The sequence below is a fragment of the Chelonia mydas genome, chromosome 10, assembly GCF_015237465.2.
Source record: "Chelonia mydas isolate rCheMyd1 chromosome 10, rCheMyd1.pri.v2, whole genome shotgun sequence".
Classification (NCBI taxonomy): Eukaryota; Metazoa; Chordata; order Testudines; family Cheloniidae; genus Chelonia; species Chelonia mydas.
The window spans coordinates 48,300,741-48,323,475 of record NC_051250.2 but is presented as its reverse complement, the minus strand read 5'-3'; the positions used below and the strand labels follow the sequence as shown (position 1 = coordinate 48,323,475).

The 22,735-nt window shown below is 43.4% G+C and overlaps 1 protein-coding gene across 6 annotated transcripts in view; it reads left to right on the top strand.

Annotated features, from left to right (window-relative positions):
• HMG20A (high mobility group 20A) overlaps positions 1 to 22,735 on the top strand; it is a 71,751-nt gene that overhangs the window by 34,034 nt on the left and 14,982 nt on the right. For all 6 annotated transcript variants that reach the window (XR_006284637.1, XR_006284638.1, XM_007068370.4 and 3 more), the window contains 5 exons: positions 10,042 to 10,134; positions 12,210 to 12,357; positions 14,875 to 15,087; positions 18,060 to 18,192; positions 18,676 to 18,707. Coding sequence is in view for 4 of the 6 variants with exons in the window: in XM_007068370.4 (XP_007068432.1) it covers positions 10,046 to 10,134; positions 12,210 to 12,357; positions 14,875 to 15,087; positions 18,060 to 18,192; positions 18,676 to 18,707 (615 nt within the window). In the remaining 2 variants the exon portion in view is untranslated. The remainder of the gene's footprint in view (positions 1 to 10,041; positions 10,135 to 12,209; positions 12,358 to 14,874; positions 15,088 to 18,059; positions 18,193 to 18,675; positions 18,708 to 22,735) is intronic.

Genomic DNA, 22,735 nt, shown 5'->3' with positions numbered 1-22,735 from the left:
TGCATAAAGTTCAAACTCCTTGTATGATTGCTAAGGTAAAAATGTTGAAAGGGACCATTCTCCAACTAAATTGGGGATTTGGGGCTGCCTAGGGGATTTGTGCACATTATTGTTATTGCACATGCAAATGTAGACATATAAGCAGGAGCAGCTTTAGCATTGGTTCACTGGTGCACACAAATTGTGAAAGCAAGGGGGCAAAAACAGGCAAACATACACTTCTCCCTGCCCAGTGTGGAAGGGGGGGCCTGGGTCGGAGAGTGAGCTTGTTCCCACACTCACCCTGCAGTGGCATTTCCTGTTCCATGTGGCAGGGTGCAGCTCGGGGAATTGGGACTTGCCACACTGGAACACAGTGCCATTTGATCAAATCATGAGTGAGTGGTGTTATGACGTGGCACGCGGGGTCACAGCACCACTCAGGTTTGGCCAAGCAACCCTGCCATCATGATCTCCACTTTGTAAAAAGTGGACATTAGTACCAATGCAGTAAAGACTAGACTACACTCTTAAAGCTTTTGTTCAGAAGACTCCGTATAGTAATCTGCATGATTCTCAACTGATGTATCTTGGAACGATGAAAGTACAAATCTACCCTGCTGGATTTTGACTCTTATTCTGTGGCTTTTAGGCATTTTAAAACTAATTCTTAGATAACTAATCCATATACATCAATTAAATGTCTTTCCAAAACAGCTACTTCCTCCCAAATCAATCAATCCCCACATTCCCACGCACACAATTCTCTAAATAAATATCTGCTCTCCTCCCTCCTCTTCTAGAAAACAGCTAGCAGCAGCTAGGCCATTGTGCTCCTTGTCTCACTTTTCCTGCCCAGTTAAAGAATTAGTGGTTCTGGATTATGGTGAAAGCCAGTCCTGCAACAATGGGTGGGGTGGCTGGACCACCTTTGGGACACAGCAAAGAGCCTACCAGCTGCCTCAATCTGAGGATATTGGCTGGGATTCTGGTGTCACAGTATGGGTGTTCAATACCTTGTACTATCCTGGCACAACCAGGAATGTGGCAGCTATACAATTGTTCTAATTCTAAGACTCTGCACAACACTACAATTCTGTCCATATCTCATCTTTCCATTGTTCTCCATCTTGTCCTGACCACCAATTAAAACTCTTCCCTTGGGGTACCTCAAGGGACGAAGACAGTGAAAACATCTCCTTTCCCTAGGGCTTGAATCAGGGGTCTTACTGCTTCAGAGAAGTGCAGATGTCTCCCCTGTTGAGCCGGTGTGTCTGCCTGAAAGGGTGTTTATTGCAGAATTGAAAATGATTAGTCTGTTGTCTACATCTCAATCACGCTCTGCTGCCGGTGTCCTGTGGATTAATTTAGTGTCTTATTCTGAACAATTTCAGACAGAAAGAACTCAAGGTGGCACTAACATTTTTCTGTATAGCTTCCCAAAGCTCAACAGTAATAGACCTAGCCCTTTGCTACTCCATTATACAATAATTCTCTGCTCAGAATGCAACATAAATTGCCATACATTTAGGGATAGTAAAGGGGATACTAAACATCAGATATTTAACATATGGAAGTAAAATAGCATAATTCAGAACAGAGATGAGGCCACTGTTGCACTACTGATATTTTTCCAACAGATACAGGATTTTGTGTGTGTTTTTTTTTTAAATACCAATTGGGATAAAAAATGTGTAATGTGAGTATAGAGCTGGGAGTGAATTAGATATAAATGTAGTCCAACACAGTCTCAAGTGAGGGGCCATTCTCTGGGTTGAGAGTTGCTGTAGGGGAAAAATCTGGGTATAGAGGGGAAGTGGTGGTGAAAAATAATATCTAAGAGTGGGGTCATGGAAAAAGATCTGGAGGGTCTGTTTTGGATAGTTGGAAAGATTTATGGCAGAGGGCCCAGCTGGTCTTTCTGAGACATAATCCGCCATAGCAAATGCAAAGTTCTGGCTATTGCAGGGATATCAAAGTAGCTGGTGGAGTAAATTTTTTTCAAAGTAACACAAACAATTTAAAACTTGCTAAATAGCCCAATAAGAAGGGAAAGTATTTTTGTCTGCATTCAGATTAAAAATGCAAAGTCTGGGTTTTTTCAGGTGCCAACATTACTTCCAATTTTAATTCTAGAAGTAGTGTTTTGGGGGGGAGAAAGGGAAAGGCATGTATGTAAAAGCTGTTGTTGTTGCATAGGTGGACGTTTAACTTCTCCCAAGGATTTAAAAAACAAAATTTCAACTGAGTTGACAATATCCTCAGTTACATTTTGTGTGCATTTTCTATTGTATTGCTTTTGTTCAGTGTGCACACTAATCTTTAAACATAGAAGCCCTATCCACACTGCAAGTACTGTGGTGGTTTTGTAACTTGTTCCTGATACTCCCTCATCTGTCCCAGTTTACAACAAACATTGTTTTGAGTTGTGTTTACACTGCAGCCTTTGTACATCACAGCTGACACTGTTGTGCATTCACATCTACCATTTCACTTAACAGTGCATTCTGGGAAAATCCAAGTAGTTATCCCATAGCCTTCACACTGGATGGAATGCAAGGGGATATGTATACAGAGTGGTGGCATCAGCACATGGTGGCAATGTGTCTTGAAATCTCTATCTGCCCAGAGAACTGGGGAAGCAAAATTGGCCAGTTTGTGTATGTAGGCATGCTAGGGGATGGGAGGGACCATCTGCTCTGCAATAAATAGGTATGCTGAACTCTTCAAAGGAAGATGACCATGTGCTAACAACACAGGATGCTAGTAAGGGTGGAACACTATTAGCTGCTGTCAAGGCTGATTCCTCAGTCTGGCACTTTGAGTGCAGAAGGTGGGGCCCTCAAAGATTCTAAAAATTAATACTGGCCACTCCAGGCTTGTATTAAACTTCCAAGGTTACAGCTTTTCTCTGACCTTGGATGGGTAGATGCTGCCAACAGCCGAGTACAAAAACCCTTTTGAGAACCCAGGATGGCGCACTTGGGAATTCCTTCCTGTGGGGTACCTTCAAGCCCACCCCCACCCCCTGGGGAACAGCTGAGAAAGAAAACAAAGGAAATCAGCTGTTGCCACCAGCTAATTAAATAACATATGCACAAACCTCTTAGGGACACAAAAATCCAATCCTGTTCTTAAAAAAGGTAAATTTTATTAAAAACAAGAAGAAAGAAAATACATCTTGAACTTAGGTTTTTTGCTAGATTTTTTAAAAAAAAATTACAAGGATTAAGCATCAAGATAGCTTCTTGAGGTCCAGCTTAAAGGTTATAAGCAAAACAAAAGCACCTGGGGTTAGCACAGAGGAGTCCACAAGCCATAAAGAAATAAGAGATAAACCTAACCACGTCTTCCTAGACATTTCCTGATTTACTTACATATCTAGGGTTTCAAATGAGTAGTTTCTAGGTATGATCTGGTGATTTTTCATACCTGGCCCAAAGCTTTTTACAGCATAGTTCCAGCCCGTCTGTCTCTCCGGGAGAACAACACAGACAGACAAAGGGGAAGCTTTTTCCTAATTTTAAAAAGTTCTAGCCTTCCCATTGGCTCTTTTGGTCAGGTGCCCATTCCCTTCCTTTTACCTATGGACTTTAAACCATTTACAGGTAAAGCAAGTAGAGAACAGCTACTAACAGGAGTTTAATAGCTAACTGTCTGTCTGGGTGTCCATAAAAGGGAGCTACGACCTCCCTTCATTTATCACAGCTGCTACATTTGTTAACCAAGTATTGACCATGCAAAATATGGCAACAAACCACGTTTGGCGCTTACCATGCCACTAACTGGTTACAACATTGGTTAAAAATTGTAGTGTGGTTACCTGCACTGCAGGGTGCCTTTAGTGGCTCTTTACTACCCATAGTAACAAGAGCACAAGCAGCTCATTAACTGTCATGGTGGTGGCTTTTGACCCTCAGTGTCTGGCTGAACAGATATGGAAAATTCTAACTAACTGGCTTCTGATTAACTACTAGCCAATCCAGGTCAAACACACAGAGGGAAGTTTAAAAGAGCAACTTTCTGGGGAAGAGGGTTAGTAAAATGAGACCACAATGTTGGCAAGGCTTTGTGGCTACAGCTGCAAAGGTTCACACGACTGGCAGCTCTTTCATACATTCCTGGAGCACAGCGGAGATTTCCTGTATCCGACTGGGTTGAAGGAATGGTTTGCAATTGTACTTGCTAAGCAGGCAACCTGGAGGCCTTTTTGCCTCTTGTCTTGCTGCTGCTCCTGCTGGACCGAAGCAACTGGAAGAACAGGTGACAACACCAGCAGCGACAAGCAGAGGGGATAGTGGCAGGGACAAATTATTTTAAAAACCTGCAAATTGACCCATCAAATAACTTGCATAAAGCCCCACACATGGATGGCACAACACTTAGTAGCTGTAAGTGACGTGTTGGGTAGATGGAGGACTGCAGCACCACAAAATGCCAAGAGTTTACTTCTCCAGTGACAGAAAAAGACTCTACATTTATTCTTTTATGTTGTTGGGTGTGAAAGGGACCTTCCTCTTCCCCATCGCTAGCTTCCCTCCCCTTACTACTCTCATACACAATTCTGTTTCTCTCCCATTCAGCTCCATCTCCTGGTAACACACCAAGGAGATCCTGTAATAGGTGGTACACCTATTAAGAGAAGCCTCTTTAGTAGGGTGCCATCCCTCCAGGATTGTCCTGGAGTCTCCTGGAATCTGCATCCATCTCCCAGTGACTATTAAAAGCAATCCAGAAGATTTTAGTAGGCTATTTTAAGAAAATGACATTATGTCATGTTGGGAAAAACAGTCTCCCAGAATAGCTTCAGTCAGAGTTGGCAACCCTACTCTTTACTAATATCTGTAGGACTCTTCTTCTGTCCATGACAGACGCAAATGTACATCCTAGAAATCGGTGGAAGAGGTACCATGCCATTTCCTGCATGTAGTAGTGAAATGTTTTTCAAAAATGTCTCACTATTGCTTATACTGGCTCAGTTTCAACAGTGTTGGTGATGTTGAGAGACCTATCATTGATATTCAGGTGGCTTTTTAAGCATCACATTGTTTACTGTAGCCCAGGGCAGCTCTAATCAATATTGTGCTTAAAATGGCAGTAGTATCCCTCCAATGGGGTTCTGAACACTGATAATTCAGGTGGAGCTGAAACAGTGTTAGCCATAGTGGGAAATTTTTAAAAAATGTCTCTGGGGTAGTCAAGGCTATAAAGAAGTGAAGCTGAGTTTAAGTGGGTTCTTGTGGAGCTAACTATAGTAATGTCCTTTATATTGGTTTTTCAGCCAAACAGTAGGCCATAAAAAAAACTCCAAGAAGCTGACAGTGTTGTTTTAAATCCATGTTCATACCTCAGACACAGTGGTATGACTTTAATCGTGTAAATGCTTTGGTCAGAATTCACACTTGCAAAGCTGTACAAGTATTGTCACAGGACAGATAGGTCTGTGACTAGACTATTAAATTCCCTTCTCTCTCTTCCCTCCCCCCCCCTTGTCAGTTTGTCCCCACATTGTTCCCCTGGATACAATAACTTCGCCCTCCCAAAATATAATTTTTTACATTTTTTAAATGAGTCTTGCTGCTCTGCCACTTTGAGGCTGACTGACCATAACACGGAGGCTGAGGGCTTGAATGCTTTCAGGCACAGAGACCACAACTGAAGGGCTAATGGCAGGAAATGGCTTGAAAGCCTCAATGCTGGCAAATCACCCCTGACCTACCATCCTATGCAGATTCTCATCTCTTTTCAGCCATTGTGTTGGGAACTGCATTTTTTTTCCTGTCTATTGAAACAGTTTAGAAGCTGTTGCATATTCACTAGTATTTGACCTTTTTCTTTCTTTGGGGCCTACCTGTACACTGACTGAAGGAATTAGTATCAAAACCATATGGGTTAACTATAACAAACTTTAAAGAAGAAAGAAGTGTGTGTTCTGCTAGCTTCCTGTGTTTATGTGGTCTGCTTGTATGTTGTTAAGTTTGATGTCCGGCTGATTCCCCACAGTTTGAAAGCAAGCTGAGGCTCTGATGCTGCTGACTGGGTCCAGATATAGAGAGTAACCCAGTCAGAAGGGTCATGCTGGGCATGATGGACAGAAAAGCACTTTGTGATGGTTTGTACACCAGAAGACAGTATATAGTCTCTCAAGGCATGTGTGGATTGGTGAGTGCCACCTGATTGTTGAGGCTAGGATTCTGAAGAGGCCCTTGACCTCTGGGAAAGCTGTTGGAGAGACGCCTGCAAAACACAGAGTGCTTTCTGTGTTTCAAAGAAGACATACACACAACTTTTTCATATATATAATTTTAAAATATTTATGTGCAAAGTTTGCTCTAGTTTTCTAAATACTCTTTTCTATTAGATTATTTCAGGGCTCATCTAAAGTAAGATTGACAGCACTGAAGGAGGTTGCAAGCTTAATAGCTGTATGTAACACAAAGCAAAACTTCTTCATTATAGTCTATTAACTTGCTCCATTCAGAGCATCTAGTACATGGTGTAGGGCCAAGATTACATTTAGCTACTGTGCTTAACCAACTCACCAAAGGGATCAAAGAAGAATTCAGTCTCCGATTTAATTAACTCTTGCATTCAGTGGTGGATTTAGAGTTAGTGGGGCCCTGTGCTCAGCTTCATCTTTGGGGTCCCTCCCTGGGACCCAGCCAAGAAAAAGAACATTCTCTCTTATCTCCCCCCTACCCCTGTTTTTCATTCTTTTTTCTTCCTCCTCCTGTAAGTAATAGGAAGTAAATGAAAATAAAGTGAGGAACCTTGATTGTTTTTGTAGTCTAACTTATTTTTCCACAGACCACTTGAAAATTGCGGAGGGTCTCGGTGGACCACTTAATGATCTTTCCGAATATTGTTTGTACTGTTAGCTAACTATTGTAAAGTGCTTTGGATAAGAGCGCTTTATAAAAAAAAAATGTAAAAAAACATTGGGATGTGGGATCTGGCTAGGACTTAGGGTGCAGGAGGGGGCTCAGGGCTGGGGGTGCAGGGTCTGGGAGAAAGTTTGGGTGCAGGAGCAGACTTGGGGTTGGGGTGCAGGGTCTGGCCAGGAGTTAGGGTGTGGGAGAGGACTCAGGGCTGGGGCAGGGGGGTGGAACGCTTACCTGGGGCAGCTCCCATTGGTGTGAGGGGTGCAGGTGGGGATGTGGGGAGGGTGGGGGGGTAGGGGTGGGGGGGTGGAGGAGTCAGGAGGCAGGGGGTGTTGGGGTGCAGCAGTCAGGGAGGGCAGGGCGTGTGAGGGGGTGCAGGAGGTCTTGGGGCTGCCACCAGCCCCCTGCCCTGAGCGGCTCACGGCAGGGGGCTGGGGAGGGTATGTGTAGGGGGAGTGCAGGGGCTCTGCCTTTGCTGCTCCCTGCCCCAATTCCACCCCCTTCTCCAAGGCTCCACCCTCACCTCTTCTCCGCCTCCCCCCCCCCCCCCCCCCCCCCCGATCATGCTGTGGCCCGCTCCTCCCCCTCCCTCCCGGAGTGATCTGAGTGCGGGCAAACAGCTGTTTGGCAATGGGGGAAGTGCTTGGAGGGATGGGAACGCACAATCGGGGGGGGGGGGGAGGAGGTGGGGCAGGAGGGTGCTTGGCTGCTGGTGGTGCGGAGCCTGCAGCAGGAGCCGGCAGGACCAAGCTTCTGCCCCAGCAGCTGCCCGGCCCTGGGGCCCCCTGTCATTGGGGGGGCCCCATGCCAGGGCACCCTGTGATTTACTGTAAATCCACCTCTGCTTGCACTGTCTCACAGTGCTTCATTTAAGAACCCCAACCTTGATTTGGATGGATCATCTGCTCAGGTGAAAGGAGAATTCAGACCCTCTGTTCATTTCATTCAGGATTAAAATGCTTCACTTTACTCCACCAATGTATCCTAAGCATTTCGTATTTTAGGGGCTTTCAGATCTTTACTGCCGTCACTTTTTCTTTTTTATATGGGAGATTTTCACACTTAAGAATGGTGTTTGATATAAAGAATTCCCATAATAGTAGGAACCAATATTGGACTTCTGCCTTCCTGATTGAGCCTCTTTCTCTTACATCAATAAGATGCACCTGCCTTTTCCCATAACAGGTTTATATTAGCTAGAAACCCAAACTTTGTATTTTTAGTTACATTCAAAAGAAGAGGGTCCCTCACTCCAATCCCTTATTGAGATCATTAGGAAGGACACAGTCAAGAAAGGAGGAAATAAAATGGATTTCCAGAGGTAGAAAAACACAGGATAGGAAATGGAGAGAAGGTACTGACACCTTTACTTCCCTCCCACCACCTTCTACCCTTACATATACTATACATACACGGAATTTTTGTGTGGAAATCTTGAAAGCATAATTTCCATTCCAGGTGGAAATTAGATTGATTTGAAGTGTCCATTTCACCTAGAACTTACATTGATCTGCTGATTAGGGAATTAACTGAATACTTACTTAAAGGAATCATAGGGTTAGAAGGGACTGCAAGGATCATCTAGTCTGCCAAGATGCAGGATTTGCTGGATTTGTTGCCAAGATGCAGGATCAGTATATGCGCAACAAATGGCCTTCTTAGCATTCAAAATAATCCAGCTTCTCCCCACTGATTGTAACTGTTCCTTCAAGCACCTGTTTGGTAGTGAACCTTGCATCCTGCTGCCCCTCTTTTTTTAATAATACTGCCTTACTAAGTCAGTTACTGTAGAGCTTGGGAATTTTTCAGGTCTTTTCTTGTTGTCCTTGACCATCAAGATACCCAGAGTGTTTAAATGTGAGACTTAGCCTGGATCTGAGTCTCTCACTTGTCTCATTCCAACGTGGGGATTCTGTGGGTTTGTCTTCATTGCAGAGTTAACCCAGGTGATCAGCACCCAGGTCTGAGCACCTGGGTCTGAACAGCCACACTGCAAAACTTTAGCCAAGTCACTATGTCCTCACTAGGTTTCAGAGTAGCAGCCGTGTTAGTCTATATCAGCAAAAAAACCTGAGGAGTACTTGTGGCACCTTAGAGACTAACACATTTATTTGGGCATAAATAGCCTAAATAAAGCTTATGCCCAAATAAATGTGTTAGTCTCTAAGGTGCCACAAGTACTCCTCAAGTTTTTTTATGTCCTCACTAGTGCTGCATTCCACCATGTGTGTTGCTAGGACTTCTGGGGCATATTCCTTGGTTCTTTGTACTGCAGTAAGGTGACCAGCTTTATGATTCTTTCCTATTGAATTGTTGAAGAACTTGTCTGTCTTTCTGGGCACATGGGGAGAATTGTGGGAAGGCACTGGAGGACTATTAGAATACTATCAGAGTATCAGATTTTTGCTTATGACTTCATTGCAAAGTGGGTGGGTTACTCATCTGAGTAAAAACAGCACCTGGGCTCCAATCTACACCCACCGCCAGGGCACCCAACAGAGGAGCAGAGGGGAAACAGATTACCGTGAAACCACCTCTGTACGTGGGTGAGAAATTTTTGTGGGTGGGGTTGGGGCAAAACCAGAGTAAGAGCCCTGGTAATTCTGCAGTGTAGGCATACTCTAAGGGTAGGAATGGAATTTTTCTCTCTCCATCAGGGTGAAACTTTTTCTGATAATTGTAGTGATTTCTTTTTCAGTGATCTTATATATGTTCTGCTAGGGGTGGGTATGAAATAAGCTTGTATTCATGAAGTTATTCCCGCACAATGCAACAAATATGTGCATAACAATACATTGTGAAAGTACAGGAGTCAGGAGAGGAAGTGAAAACACCAACTCAAATTGAAACTGCAAGGAGGATTTAGGTAGGTAGGCAGAATGTTATTTCCCACTAAGATGCCAACAGTCTTCAGTTCTGATTATAAATACCTGATTGATGGGACCAACCTGGGATAACCCAGTAATATAAATTGGTAGCTTCATGTCACACAATCAAATCTTTAAGGTCCAAATAATTCAAAAGATTAACCAGGGTGCAGGATTAAATTGAGGCTGATGTGTTGTGTTGCTTTTAAGAACTGGCAGTTAAATAATACTTGCAAAGACAGATCATTAAATGGGCAGGACACTTGTGAGAAGTAATTCAAATGTTAATTTTGTTTCCACTTTCCTCTTCACAGAGGTATGGAGAACCTGATGGCTGGCTCATCTCTACCCCCACTGTTTGCAGATGATGATGGCTCAAAGGAGAGCAGCGATATGCCCACAACTGGGTAAGCAACTGCTGCTCTAAATTCAGCTCACAGATATTGTCTCTTCACAGACTCTCCAGAGAAAGTACTCCTGATTGTACACTCTTGCTACTAGACTGATTGAGCGCCATTAATTTTCTCTTTCACATGTACTCTTCTGGTATTTGTAAAATCTTGCTTTCCAAGAACAGCCTTCTAGAGCCGGTCTGCAGAAATGGTGATTTGTTTTCTTTATTGTGCTCCAGTGGCACCACTAAATTTCTGTTAAAGATACATTCTTGATTAAGGGATGTCCAAGAACAGAACTGATAAATTAATACTCTTCCTATCTATCAAACAAATTGTCCTTATTTGCACAGGCTATAAAGCAGTGGCCCTGGCTTAAGTACTCAGCTACAAAACATTAGATTCTTTTTCAGGAATACTTTTTTTTTTTTTAAGCATGGTTGTGCTTTAACAGGTTTCTTTTCTATTCTTTAGACCTCCAAGGGGAAAATTCACATCTAGCATAAGCAGGTACAATTCTATGTAATTAAACATAGAGACACCTGCTTATACCAGGTCTGAACTTGGCCCCACATCTCTGGGCCTCAAGATTTGCTGACACGAAGTGTGGTGCATGTAGGAATCTTGACATGCTGTTAGGAAGGATTAAGGGAATGATCTTTCATCACCTTTCATTGAAAGTCCATACACCACACTTGAAATTTTTCCTACTCTGTATTTGTTAGTATATTGGAAGGTTGTGATGCCTAAAGTGGGTTAAAATCTGAGAAGTGACTGAAAATATCACTGTGGGGTTCTATAGGTGTTCTCTCTCTCTCTCTCTCTTTCTGTATGCTTAGTGATAATAAACCATGTTTTGTTTTGTTTTGTTTTTTCTAACTGCTGGCTCTGTAATCTCAACCTGAGATCTGAAAGTCAAGCCTGTCTCTTTCTCGGTTGTGTATCATTATCAGTAAACCTGGCCCAACTAATATGTATTTCAGAATAAGGTGCTATAGAGGTGTACAGCTCTCTGTACATGAAAATTAAAATTCTGCAGTTGGCACTTGGTTAACATGTCTGATGTTGCACAAACCAGAATAAGAATTAATCTTGCTTTGTTGTAGTTATGTTAGCTCTACGTCGCTAACGGGAGAAAAAAGTAATAAATTTTTTTTTGTCCATTGACGAAGCAGCTATAGCTTTGAATATATACAGGGAGCAGATCTCAAAATTGTTCAGATCTATGAATGATTTCATTAAGAACAGTGGTTAGAATGATCAGTGGATTGTTGCCCTAAAACAGCAAGTCCCCAAGATCCATGCAGATCTCTGGGGATCCACATAGATCATATACCTCCATATAGCTGCACTGTTGGCCTCCCTACCACAAGCAGCCTGATTCCTGCAGGGTGCAGCCATTGACTGAAATGCCATCTTCAACATCTCTTGACTGAAGAATAACAGCCATTCAGGGGCCTAGTGGGAACTAATGATACTGGAGTCTGCTTCAGATATCCAGGTGTGTCAACAGGAGACAATACTGCAAAGAGTTCCATCCCAAATACCATGGAACCCCAATGGCACAGAACACTTATACAGGGCTATAGGAAATGCATACAAGAAGGTGCAATCACTTGGAGGAGGATGAAGATAAGACTGTCTACTCTGTACCTTTATTGTCATTCTGCTGGTGTTCCCCTGAACACAGCTGCAGGGTTCACGTGTTTTCATTCCTGCTCCCAACCTTCCTTCATATGACTGCATGTTTGATTATTCTTTGAAGCAGATAGTGTTTAGTTTTGTTTGTGTTTGACTTGTGTAAGCACAAGTTCCTCCAAAAGTTAGTTTTCTTAGGACTGTTTTGTCTCCATCAGGACCTAGGGGAGCTTTATCTAAATCCCTGGTAACTGCTATAGACAGTGGCCTGGAAATCACATAGCCAGATGGAACATACAGCTGTCTGAGTTGCTGTTTTTGTAATGTCTCACCTTTTGTCTGGCCTCAAAGTTGCATAATAATTGCAACATCATTGCACAGTTCAGAGGAGCAGAGGGGAAGTAGATTACTGTGATAATGCCTGCGCTTTCTCACACAACTTGATTTTCCAGGTTAGCCCACTCTGAGGGGTCATACAGTGGAGGAGCTTCGCAGTCTGTGAACAACCCAGACTTTGTGGAGGACTTGTCACAAGTTCAGTTGCTGCAAAATGAGTCTTCTAATACAGCTGAAAGCAGCGAGCAGAGACTTGAAGAAGAGGTGAGCTGAAATAATATAGTTAACACAAGCGACTTATTGATTGAGAGAGCAAAGCATGGGCTCTCCTCCCCATCCGTCACTTTATCCAGTCAAGTTTTTTCTTGTAGGTTACCAGTTTTCATCCATCCACCATATCCAGGAGGCTTTTTTCATATCTTTACTTTCTATAGCTATTTCTCCTCTGTTGCACAATCACTTTCCTATAGTCAGGAAAACATAGCAGGCAGACCCTCCAAGAGTGATGTCTGTGGCACTCCTTAGTTTAGCAACCCAAGATCACTGGGTTTGCCTACCTTTCCTTCTTTCCTTTCTCTGGGGAAATAGTACAATCTAATGATTTGAGTAGGGGACCGAGACTCAGACCAGAGTGCTATTCCCACTTCTTTCCCTCATTTACTTTGTGACCTTGGACAATTCACAACCTCTCTGTGCTTCAATTTCCGTATCCGTAATATGGGGAGAATCACACTTATCCACCTCTATAAATGTTTTGAGATACTCTAATGAAAGGTATAACTGTTGCTAATGCTTTTTAGACTGGAGTTGTGTATCATCTTTACTGATATTGATGATTTAGAACATTGGTTCCCAAACTGGGGGGGCGTGAAGAAATTCCAAGGCGGCGCGAAGCTGCCCGGCCCTTGAGCTCCCGGCTGGGGAGGCTAGCCCCCAGCCCCTCCCCTCCTGTCCGCCTTTCCCTGTAGTTATGCTGCCATGCGGGCAGCATGGCTTGCACCCGCCCACCTCCCAGGCTTTCCAATAAGCGAGTCCTGCCATTCAGAGCAGCCTGGTAAGGGGGCGGGGAGGGGGAGGTTGGATAAGGGGCAGGAGGTTCTGGGCGGGGTGGTCAGGAGACAGAGAGCGGGGGGGTTGGATAGGCGTGGGAGTCTCGGGGGGCCTGTCAGGGGTGGGGGTGTGGATAGGGGTCAGGGCAGTCAGGGGACAAGGAGCAGGGGGTGTTGGATAAGGGGTGGAGTCCCGGGAGGGGGCGGTCAGGGGACAAGGAGCAGGGGGGGTTGGATAGGGAGTGGGGTCCTGTTGGGGGGCAGTTAGGGGCGGCGGGTCCCGGGAGGGGGTGGTCAGGGGACAAGGATCAGGGAGGGTTGGATGATGGTAAAGGAGAGGTGGGGGGCTGAGGGTTTCACGAAAATTAAAATGGGGGCGTGATGCCGAAAAGTTTGGGAACCACTGATTTAGAATGTTGAAGAACTGAAGCAAATGTTTGATCTCAAAGTGCTTTTACACAGACAGATTCTGTGTCCACCCTTTAAAGCTATATTCAGTTTTGATGACCTCATCTCAAAAAAACTACAACAGAAGTAGTGAAATGCCAAAGAAAGGCAATCAAAGTAATAAGAAGTCTCAAGGAGGGGAAACTTCCATTCCAGGAGAGATTAAAAGAATAAAAGAAGGGCTACATGATAGCAGTATATAGCATAAGAAGATAGCATTGTCCAGAGATTATTACAGAAACATGGAGTTCAGAGAACTCAAGCAAATCCTCAAGCAAATCATTTAACTGCCCTGCTTCAGAGTTTCTCCACCTGTAGACTAGGGACAATACTCAACTGCTTCTGTAAAGCTCTTCAAATTTCTGATGAAAGGAGTTTTAAAAGTTCAAAGTAATTTATAATGATGTCCGTAACAACAGTGAGCATGGGAGGGAAAGTCAAGTGGTATTTCTACATTATTTACGTTATTTACATTATTTGTTTACATTATTCCATGATACAAGAAGACTGGGAAACATAACATCCAAAGGCAACAGATTAAAAGGGAAAATATTAGTTAATGTACAGTATGGTAGATAACATGTGGAACTTTCTACAATAAGATACTGAGGCAAATAGCTTTGTAAATTTCCAGAAAGATTAGACACTTCGTTTAGAATAAGAATAACATCTGCAGTTATATTAGCTAGGATGACAATTTCATGAGCATTTACTCCTCATGCTTCATGGCATAAAATGATTATAGGCTGTGGTCAGGAAGAAATATCCCATGGCATAATATAGCACAATTGTCCAACTACACTGGTTTTGTTTGTTAGTTAGTTCCCCCTCCTTCTGAAGTAACTAGTATGTGTCACTGCTGGAGGTAGGACAGTGAAGAAGATAAGTTCCATTACAGCGTGTGTTAAATTCCTAAATAAACGTTTTAGTGTCGTTCAGTTGTACGATCTCAGTGTGGTGGCGCTGGTCTCAACTCACAGTCCTAGAGAATCATACTGGGATGATGAAGATACCATCTTATTGTCCCATGGACCTGCAGTGATGTTGCAAAATAATTTCTGATGATGAGGCTCATTTGTCTGGCTTTGTTTACAAGAAGGTCACGATTAGACTAAAGTGAAGTTTGAACTTTACAGAGAAGATAAGTGAAGAAGCTTATATTGCAGCCACATGCACCTTATTAAAATGTTTGAGACGTGAATATTTGTTCCTTCCCGGGGTAAAATTATTTATTTGTTTTTTTTTTCCCCATTCAGTCTGAATTTTCTTCTGTTTCATTTTGCAGCAAAGAACTAAACGAGGAGGCTGGTCCAAAGGGAGAAAGAGGAAGAAACCCCTTAGGGACAGCAATGCCCCGAAATCCCCCCTCACAGGGTATGTGCGATTCATGAATGAGCGTAGGGAGCAGCTTCGAGCGAAGATGCCTGAAGTCCCTTTCCCAGAGATCACCAGGATGCTGGGCAATGAGTGGAGTAAGCTGCCTCCTGAGGAGAAACGGGTACCATTAACTTTCCTTTTCCTTGCTGGGGATTTGATTATTGTTTAATGGGAACACTATTGCTTACTGAGGAAGTTGACACCAGTATTTGGCCATGACAGTGTTTAGGAAGGTGTTTTTAGATGGGGTGCAAAGGCCCTTAAGGGGTAAAGGAAGGAACCCTCTTGGGACAAAAGTAGCTCTCCCTAGTCATTGCTGGTGGAAAATTATATAGGCCCTATAAACAGTGCAAGGGTATATGCAGGACACGCATGAGTCTTTCAGGAGAGAAAGATAGGCAGACCAGAAGGGATGGGCTGCTCACAGCTAGCTGGGGTAGAGCTGGTTTTTTGACAACTTATTTGTCCATTTTCAAGGTCTGCTAGCTATGTAAAGAAAGCATAGCTCTGTAATTTGTGCTAGTGCGAGTGTTTTGTTAATTTTAGTCTCTATAAAAATCTGTCCCAGGAATGAGAATTTGTTTTTCTTTCAACCAGAATATGGTGTATCTCTCTTCATCAGTTTACCTGGGCCTTCTGCACTATACCTCATATGTGAATTATGGCAATGGACAGCTTGATCTGTTCCTTTACTTCCTTCCACTGGAGCGGATGCCAGCATCACTACTAAATTTGTACTATTTGCAGCTGATTTCTTAACCGTAGTTAAGATTGCATGACAGAGTTCAGTTTAACAGAAGCTTTAAACCTTTATTTTGTAAATATCTCATTGCAATAACAAAAACATAGACTATAAACTTTGGGTACTATTTGAATTTTTCATGGTTTTTTTTGATGAAAAATGAATTGATACAAAGAGAATAAGAGCTCAAAAATCAATCAAACCCTTTGGGTTTTTTTTGTAACGAAATGTCTCATTTTTTTTCTTTGTACCTTTTTTGCAAGAAATCTAAAACATTCTGTCCTTTGTCCACATTGTTGCTCCTCATGTGCAGATTCCTAGAATATCAGTTACACATTGATAGTGTTTGTCCGTACAGCATTTGATAACATTTTAACCATAATAGAAAATGTGTGTCAAGGTCAGCTTGCTGAATTTGATGACAAATCTGCTGCAGAATGATTGCCGTCACTCACTTCTAGGGGCAAAAAAACAAAAAAAAAGATACTCCCTTAACAAATAACTCTGTAGCCTAAGGAAGGCTGGGAAAGAGGAGACCAGGTGTTCAAATCTTTCCTCTTTTAACTGCTGTTTAAATTCCTGTGGAATTCACTGGACTACCCTTATTATTGAGTCAGATCCTGAATCCAAACCTAGAAGACAGAGAAGGGCTGCTGAACACTCTCCCCCCCACTCCTCCCGCGGTCCCCTCCCAATCCCATTTTTAAGAAATAAGTTAGCAGTTAAGTTAACACTCCAGGCCTGGGACCCAGGTCTCCAACATGACAAACCCCAGTCTTATGCACTGCACCACACTGCCTTTCAGTGTGACTAAATTAGGTTTTGGATCTCCTAGCTTTAACCACTGTAAACCACACTCCTCTTCCAGAATCAGGAATCAAATCCAGAATTCCTGATCATCAGTATTCTACTGCTGACTAGAGAGTACTTGTATAATTCAGTGGGAAAGCATGTTTCAAGTCTCTCTCCATTTTCTGGTCTCCAAAGAGACAAGAAATTACTCCTGTCAATCAAGTGACAACAGTCTAGCTATGGATCTTTCTCCCCATATCAGGGGAGCTATGTACTAAGGTACACCAAAGCTGTATAAAAATAACTAGAAAACTGGCAAACAAAAACTGCATTTAGTGGCAGGTAGGGTTGCAGCAGGACACATGCCATCCACCCAAAACCATAAAAGGATGGCTATAAGAAGCTTAAGGAGTAAGACTTGTGGATTCCTTTCCACCTTCAGATTGCCTACAACATTGTCAATAATTCACTCTAATGCTCCATAAGGCTTTCATTTCCATCTCCAATTGATACTTAGAAGTTATATGTACTCGAGTGTCATCAAACTTGCAAAACCTTAATAGTGACCTCAACAGTGTTAAGGCAAAATAATGTCCCAAATGCGTGGAATGTGTGATAGCCAGATGTACTAATTGATATTAGTTGATATAATGGATATAAAAGCATATGAAGTCACTGTTATGGTTTTCCCCGAGTAATATGAATAGGGGTGCATAATACTGCATGATATAAACTTGTATGGGGAAAAAGCCTTAAGCATATTGTACTGAAACATGATAGCAGGGAAGGGAGCGTTTTGGGGAAAGGGTCCCTTTAATTCCCGTGTTGTGTTATGGCTATTCTTTAAGTGGTTTGCAGTCCAGCAGTTTCTATATTGTTCAAGAGTTCCCTGCATTAAGCAGATGTATGAAAATGCTTCAAGTTTATTTCTTAAAAAATAGACTGAAATATCACTAAGGCTTAAACTGACAGATCCCTCTTGGTTCTATTCTCTCTGTAAACTACGTGTTCTCATAGTACTCATTGTAGCTACGTCTGTCTCCCCTATCAGATGAGAGGACAAGATATTGTGTTGAAGCATGGTATCGGCCTTTCTGCTAGGGGTCTGAAGGTGAGAAAACACAGTTCTCTGCTTCAGGAGACTGACACACCTTAGCAACAATCTGAGCCCCTAAGGGTGATCCATAACCAGAGCTTCCTGTTCAACAGCACATAGTGCCGGCCACAAATATCCAGTTCATAAATATTTTCTGACTATGTGAAGATAGCACTTGACTGCATTGAGTAGCCTGATAGCAAGTCACCTCAGCATCTAAGTAAACTATTGCAATCGGTCTAGTCGAGAAGTAAGTTTAATGGGATGTTGATTTGGATAAAATATGTTACTATTCTGGAGTGCTTTTCTCTCTGTCTTTATCCTTTCTCAGGTTTCCGTGTTCTGAATCTCTCAGGCATTCTCACTCATTTTTCCTCCATTCCTTTCCTGTTTATCTAGGTAAGATGATCATGTGTCTGATTGTTTGGGTTTTTTCCTGAAGGGCTCTGTTTTCTTGTTGCAGCGCTACCTTGATGAAGCAGATAGAGATAAGGAACGGTACATGCGGGAACTGGAGCAGTACCAGAAGACAGAGGCCTACAAAGTCTTTAGCAGGAAAGCACAGGACAGGCAGAAAGGCAAATCACACCGGCAAGGTATTAAACCATAACAAAAATAGTGCCTTACAAGTATCATGACAACTCTGGCCACATTCAGAAGAGAGGATACTGGGCTAGACGGACCATTGGTCTGACCCAGCATGGCAATTCTGTTAGCTAGAGTGATAAACAGTAGACAGTTAGCTAGAGTAATAAAAATATCCAGGCATATAGTCAACTAGCAGGTGTCAAACACTTTTTTATAAAGCCTGTGACTGTTACACTGCTTAGAACATACTCCTCTGTGTTTGCCTAGACCGGTGTGCGTGTGTGTATGCAGAGTGATTAGGTTTATGTAGACATTACTGTGCCCTGTGACAGGTACATTAGAAAAACCTAAGGTAGATGGAGATACTGTGTGCTAAAGCCCTTATAGTATAACTAGACAGATTGTGTAGCTGTGCTTGTGACTTGTACAGCTAACTTTCTCCTTCAGTTCTCTTTCATTCCAGGATCATCTTATCTTTTTGTTTGTTTCAGATGGAACACGACAGACTGCCCACGACCATGAGGTAAATACCTTACTTTCTTCTACATAGCAGGGGGCAGGACCACAGCTGGTGAAAATTGCCATTGAAGTCAATGGAGTTATGACAGTTTACACCAGCTTAGGGTCTGCCCTAGATATAGATTTATGCAAATTTCTCACCCTTTCAATACAGTTTTTTTTGGGGTCTTGTGCGTAGATGATCCCCATGGCCAAAGAATCAAAAGTGAATAGCAAGTGAGTAATTCATGTGCTGTTTTTGGTGCTTTCTGATAAATCGGAAGCTAGTCCAGGCAGATATAAGTGATCTGAAACAAATTGGAAATGGAGTTTAGGGTTTGTTTTTAAAAGGGCTGAGGCCCAGCCTCTCCTTTTGTAGGTATAATTTGCATTGCAAAACGTACACATGTGATTTGGAACCTCAGAACAAATTCTGAGTGTAGATCAGAATAATTGTGTCTTTTATGTACTTGAGGTGTATGTGTAATTCAATTTCAGGTGCAAAATTGCAGGTGAAAATTTTGGAAGCAGAAAAGCCTGCAAATGGGAAACTGTTCTTTTGAAAATTTGGCATGTAATGTCTAGGACAGGGGTGGGCAAACTACGGCCCGCAGGCCGGATCTGGCCTGTCAGGACTTTGGATCTGGCCTGCAGCATTGCCACCCCCATGGTGCCGCAGGCCCTGTGTCGCTCCGGGAAGCGGCCGGCACCACATCCCTGCAGCCCAAGGGGGAGGGGTACAGGGCTTTGCGTGCTACCCTCACCTGCAGGCACCGCCCCCCGCAGTTTCCATTGTCCGGAAACGGGGAACCGCGGCCAATGGGAGCTTCAGGTGAGTGTAGCATGCAGTGCCTTCTGCCCCCAGGGGCCGTAGGGACATGCTGCCGGCCGTTTCCAGTAGTGGTGCGGGGCCAGGGCAGGCAGGGAACCTGTCTTAGCCCCGCTGCGTGCTGCTGCCACCCTGGAGCCGCTCAAGGTAAGCGGCACCGGGCCGGAGCCCGCACCCCAACCCACTGCCCTGAGCCCCGTGCCGCACCCTGCACCCGAATCCCCAACCTTGAGCCCTTGCCCACACCCCTCCTGCACCCCAACCCCCTGCCTCACCCCTCCTGCACACCAACCCCCTGCCCTGAGCCTCCTGTACACCTGCACCCCTCCTGCGCCCCAACCTTTTGCCCTGAGCCCCTTCCTGCACACCACACCCCCTCCCACACCTTGCACTCCTCCCGCACCCCAACCCCCTGCCCCAGCTCTACGTTCATGGCCCTGCATGCAATTTCCCCACCCAGATGTGGCCCTTGGGCCAAAAATTTGCCCACCCCTCGTCTAGGACATTCTTATGGCCAGCTTGAGACATAGACCGATCATGCACAAATAAGTCGCACCTCTATGTTATTGTTCCAGTGCACCAACCACCATGTGGTTTCTTCCAAGGTAAGGGAGGGGAATGGCCAAGTTGGTGGGAGACCTGTTGTAACACCTGTTAGCATGCCAAGTAAGTGAAGAGTAATGAAAAATACTGCCTTGCTTTAACAAGACTCTAGATTCCCTGATGTTAAACAGACCTAAACCTTCTGTATCCTGGTTGACAACAAAGTTATCCCTCTTTCTGAAGTGCTGTCATTGTCAATCTTTTAATAGAACCAAACACAACAAGGGCCATTTTACATAGGGTCCCAGGCCAGGTGCTTCCTTCACAGTCACCAAACTGTAGCAAGCAAATAGGAAAAAAACAAGCAGATGAATCATCCCCTTTTTCTATATGGGCAAGAGACTTTCCTGCCAATGCTCTTCTTCTGTGAGCTCCCAGCCAGCCCCCTTTTCAGGGAAAGTCATCAGTTTTGGTACCTCTGGGTGGGCTTATTGGAAGGATGACTGGGATGGTCACTTGCCAAGCCACTGCAACTTTTTAATTTCTGCTGCTCCCGTCTACTTTAACAGTAATACATTTCATTTCCAGGGAGCAGCTTTGGTTTCAGCTCAGATGCGTTCTCCCACTGACCCGCAAAGCCAAGTATTCCCTATCAGACAAACCTTTAGAAATAGATGGACTCTTAGGATGTCTAATATGAAGTGCCTAAATCTGCATGCCACGTGGGAGTTGACTTTTTATTAGTAACCCCCACAAAACAGTGTAACCCTGTCCCAGTCAGTAATATAATACTTGTACAAAACACACAACACACATAAGTTTTAATAGAATTTGCATGAAGTATGATAATGGCCATTTAACTTAGATTACATAAATATTCTATTTAACAGCAGTGTTCATGTGACAAGTCACTTCAAAAATTCAAACAGGCTTAATTCTTATCCTTCAATATATGTAATATGACTACTGAAAGATCATCATTATCTAAATGCACTCATGGAAGAGAGTTGACCTCCTGCACATCCCTATTGCGTTCTTATGCTCCATCCGAGCAGGGACTGCTCATGTGGAGCTAGGAACTCCGCCGGGTAGGCACCCTGTTCTGAAAGTCTCCTCTCCCCTCCCCTTCAGGATTTTCTGCCTTTTCATATTTGCAAAACTCTGTACACAAGTTACCTAATAAATCCTCACAACACCTCTCTAAAGGTAGGTCTACATTTACAGTGATGTGCAGAGTACAGACATTGCATGTCTAGCTATCATTACTATAAATAGCAATGTAGACAGTGAGGCATTGCTTAGGCGAATAGATTACAGACATGCCAGAATCTTAGGGGGTATACCCTACATGCAAGCAGTGCTTCCCATATCTACACTGCTATTTTTAGCAGTGTAGTATTCCTCTGCCTCCCCACTGCTAGAGCCTTCCACTGCAACTTGTAGCTATACACCACACAGTCCGCCTTTCACTGCAGTGTGTAGCTATGCATACCGTACACACCACTGCAAGCGTACACAAGACCTAATGTAGGTAAGTAGTGTAATTGCCATTTACAAAGGAGGAAACTGGCACAGAAAGGCTAAGTGCCTTGTCCAAGATTGCACAGCAAGTCACCATTAGATTTAAGATCTCAGGAGCTCCTGGATCCCTGTCCTATTCTTCTTCCTCTAGTCACCATTGCTTGCTGTTGTGGTAGTTCTATGACCATCAGAGAGGATCTGCTAAATTATCTCTTGCAAAAATTTGGGAGCATCTCTGGGTCAAGGAAGCTTTTCCTCAGTGGTAATAGTTTAGCTACCATAGACAATGTTGATATCACTTTAGCATTTAAACACAGTGCATGTGCATAGCAATGACCTTCAAAATGTATAGCAAAGGACCAAAAAATGAAGTAAATTTGAATTAATCACAATAAAGTATATAGATTAATCTTCACATAAATCCCATATTCATGAATTTTTATGTGGAATATTACACATGATGAACAGTGACTCCTGTGAACTTTATTCTTGGTTTAAAATAACTGAGATTTTGTGATTATATGCTCAATATTTCACACTAATCAAAAGTGACCTTACCAACCTCAAATGTAACAAGACTTTCTACAGTGGTGTTATTTTCCCTTCCCTTATCACATTGCACTGTTTGTGTGGCCTGTCATGACACCCTTATGTGCTTCTGTTTTCTTCTGCCCACAAGTACCTCTCTTCTCTCTGTGTTCTCTGTGTTCTTCTCTTTCTCTGCTCTTCTGCTCCACCTTTTCTGAAATTGTTGGAACCAGAATAACCCCAGCTTCGTGCAGCTGATTAGAAAAACATGCCTCCTTACTGACACGGCTTCCATTAAGTGACGAATCCACTCTAAGGAGAGGAGGGCCTGCTTGATGATGTCTATAACGTAGAGTACAGTGCAGGGCAAATGGCCTGACAGAGTAGTGGAGCACAACAAAAATTATCTATCAAATAGGGAGTATTCATTATAATACAGAGCACTTGATAGGTACGCATATGACCATAACAGGGAAGATATCATTCAAACAGACCTCTCTTCTCCCTTCTTTCTCCCCTTCCCCACATACCCTCAATCTTCTATCCCTATTAAGAATTTCAAGTCCAGTGTGTCTCTGAAGCCCCTAACGCCAAAGCCAGTTTAACAGCCCAATGAATAATTTTCCAGGCTG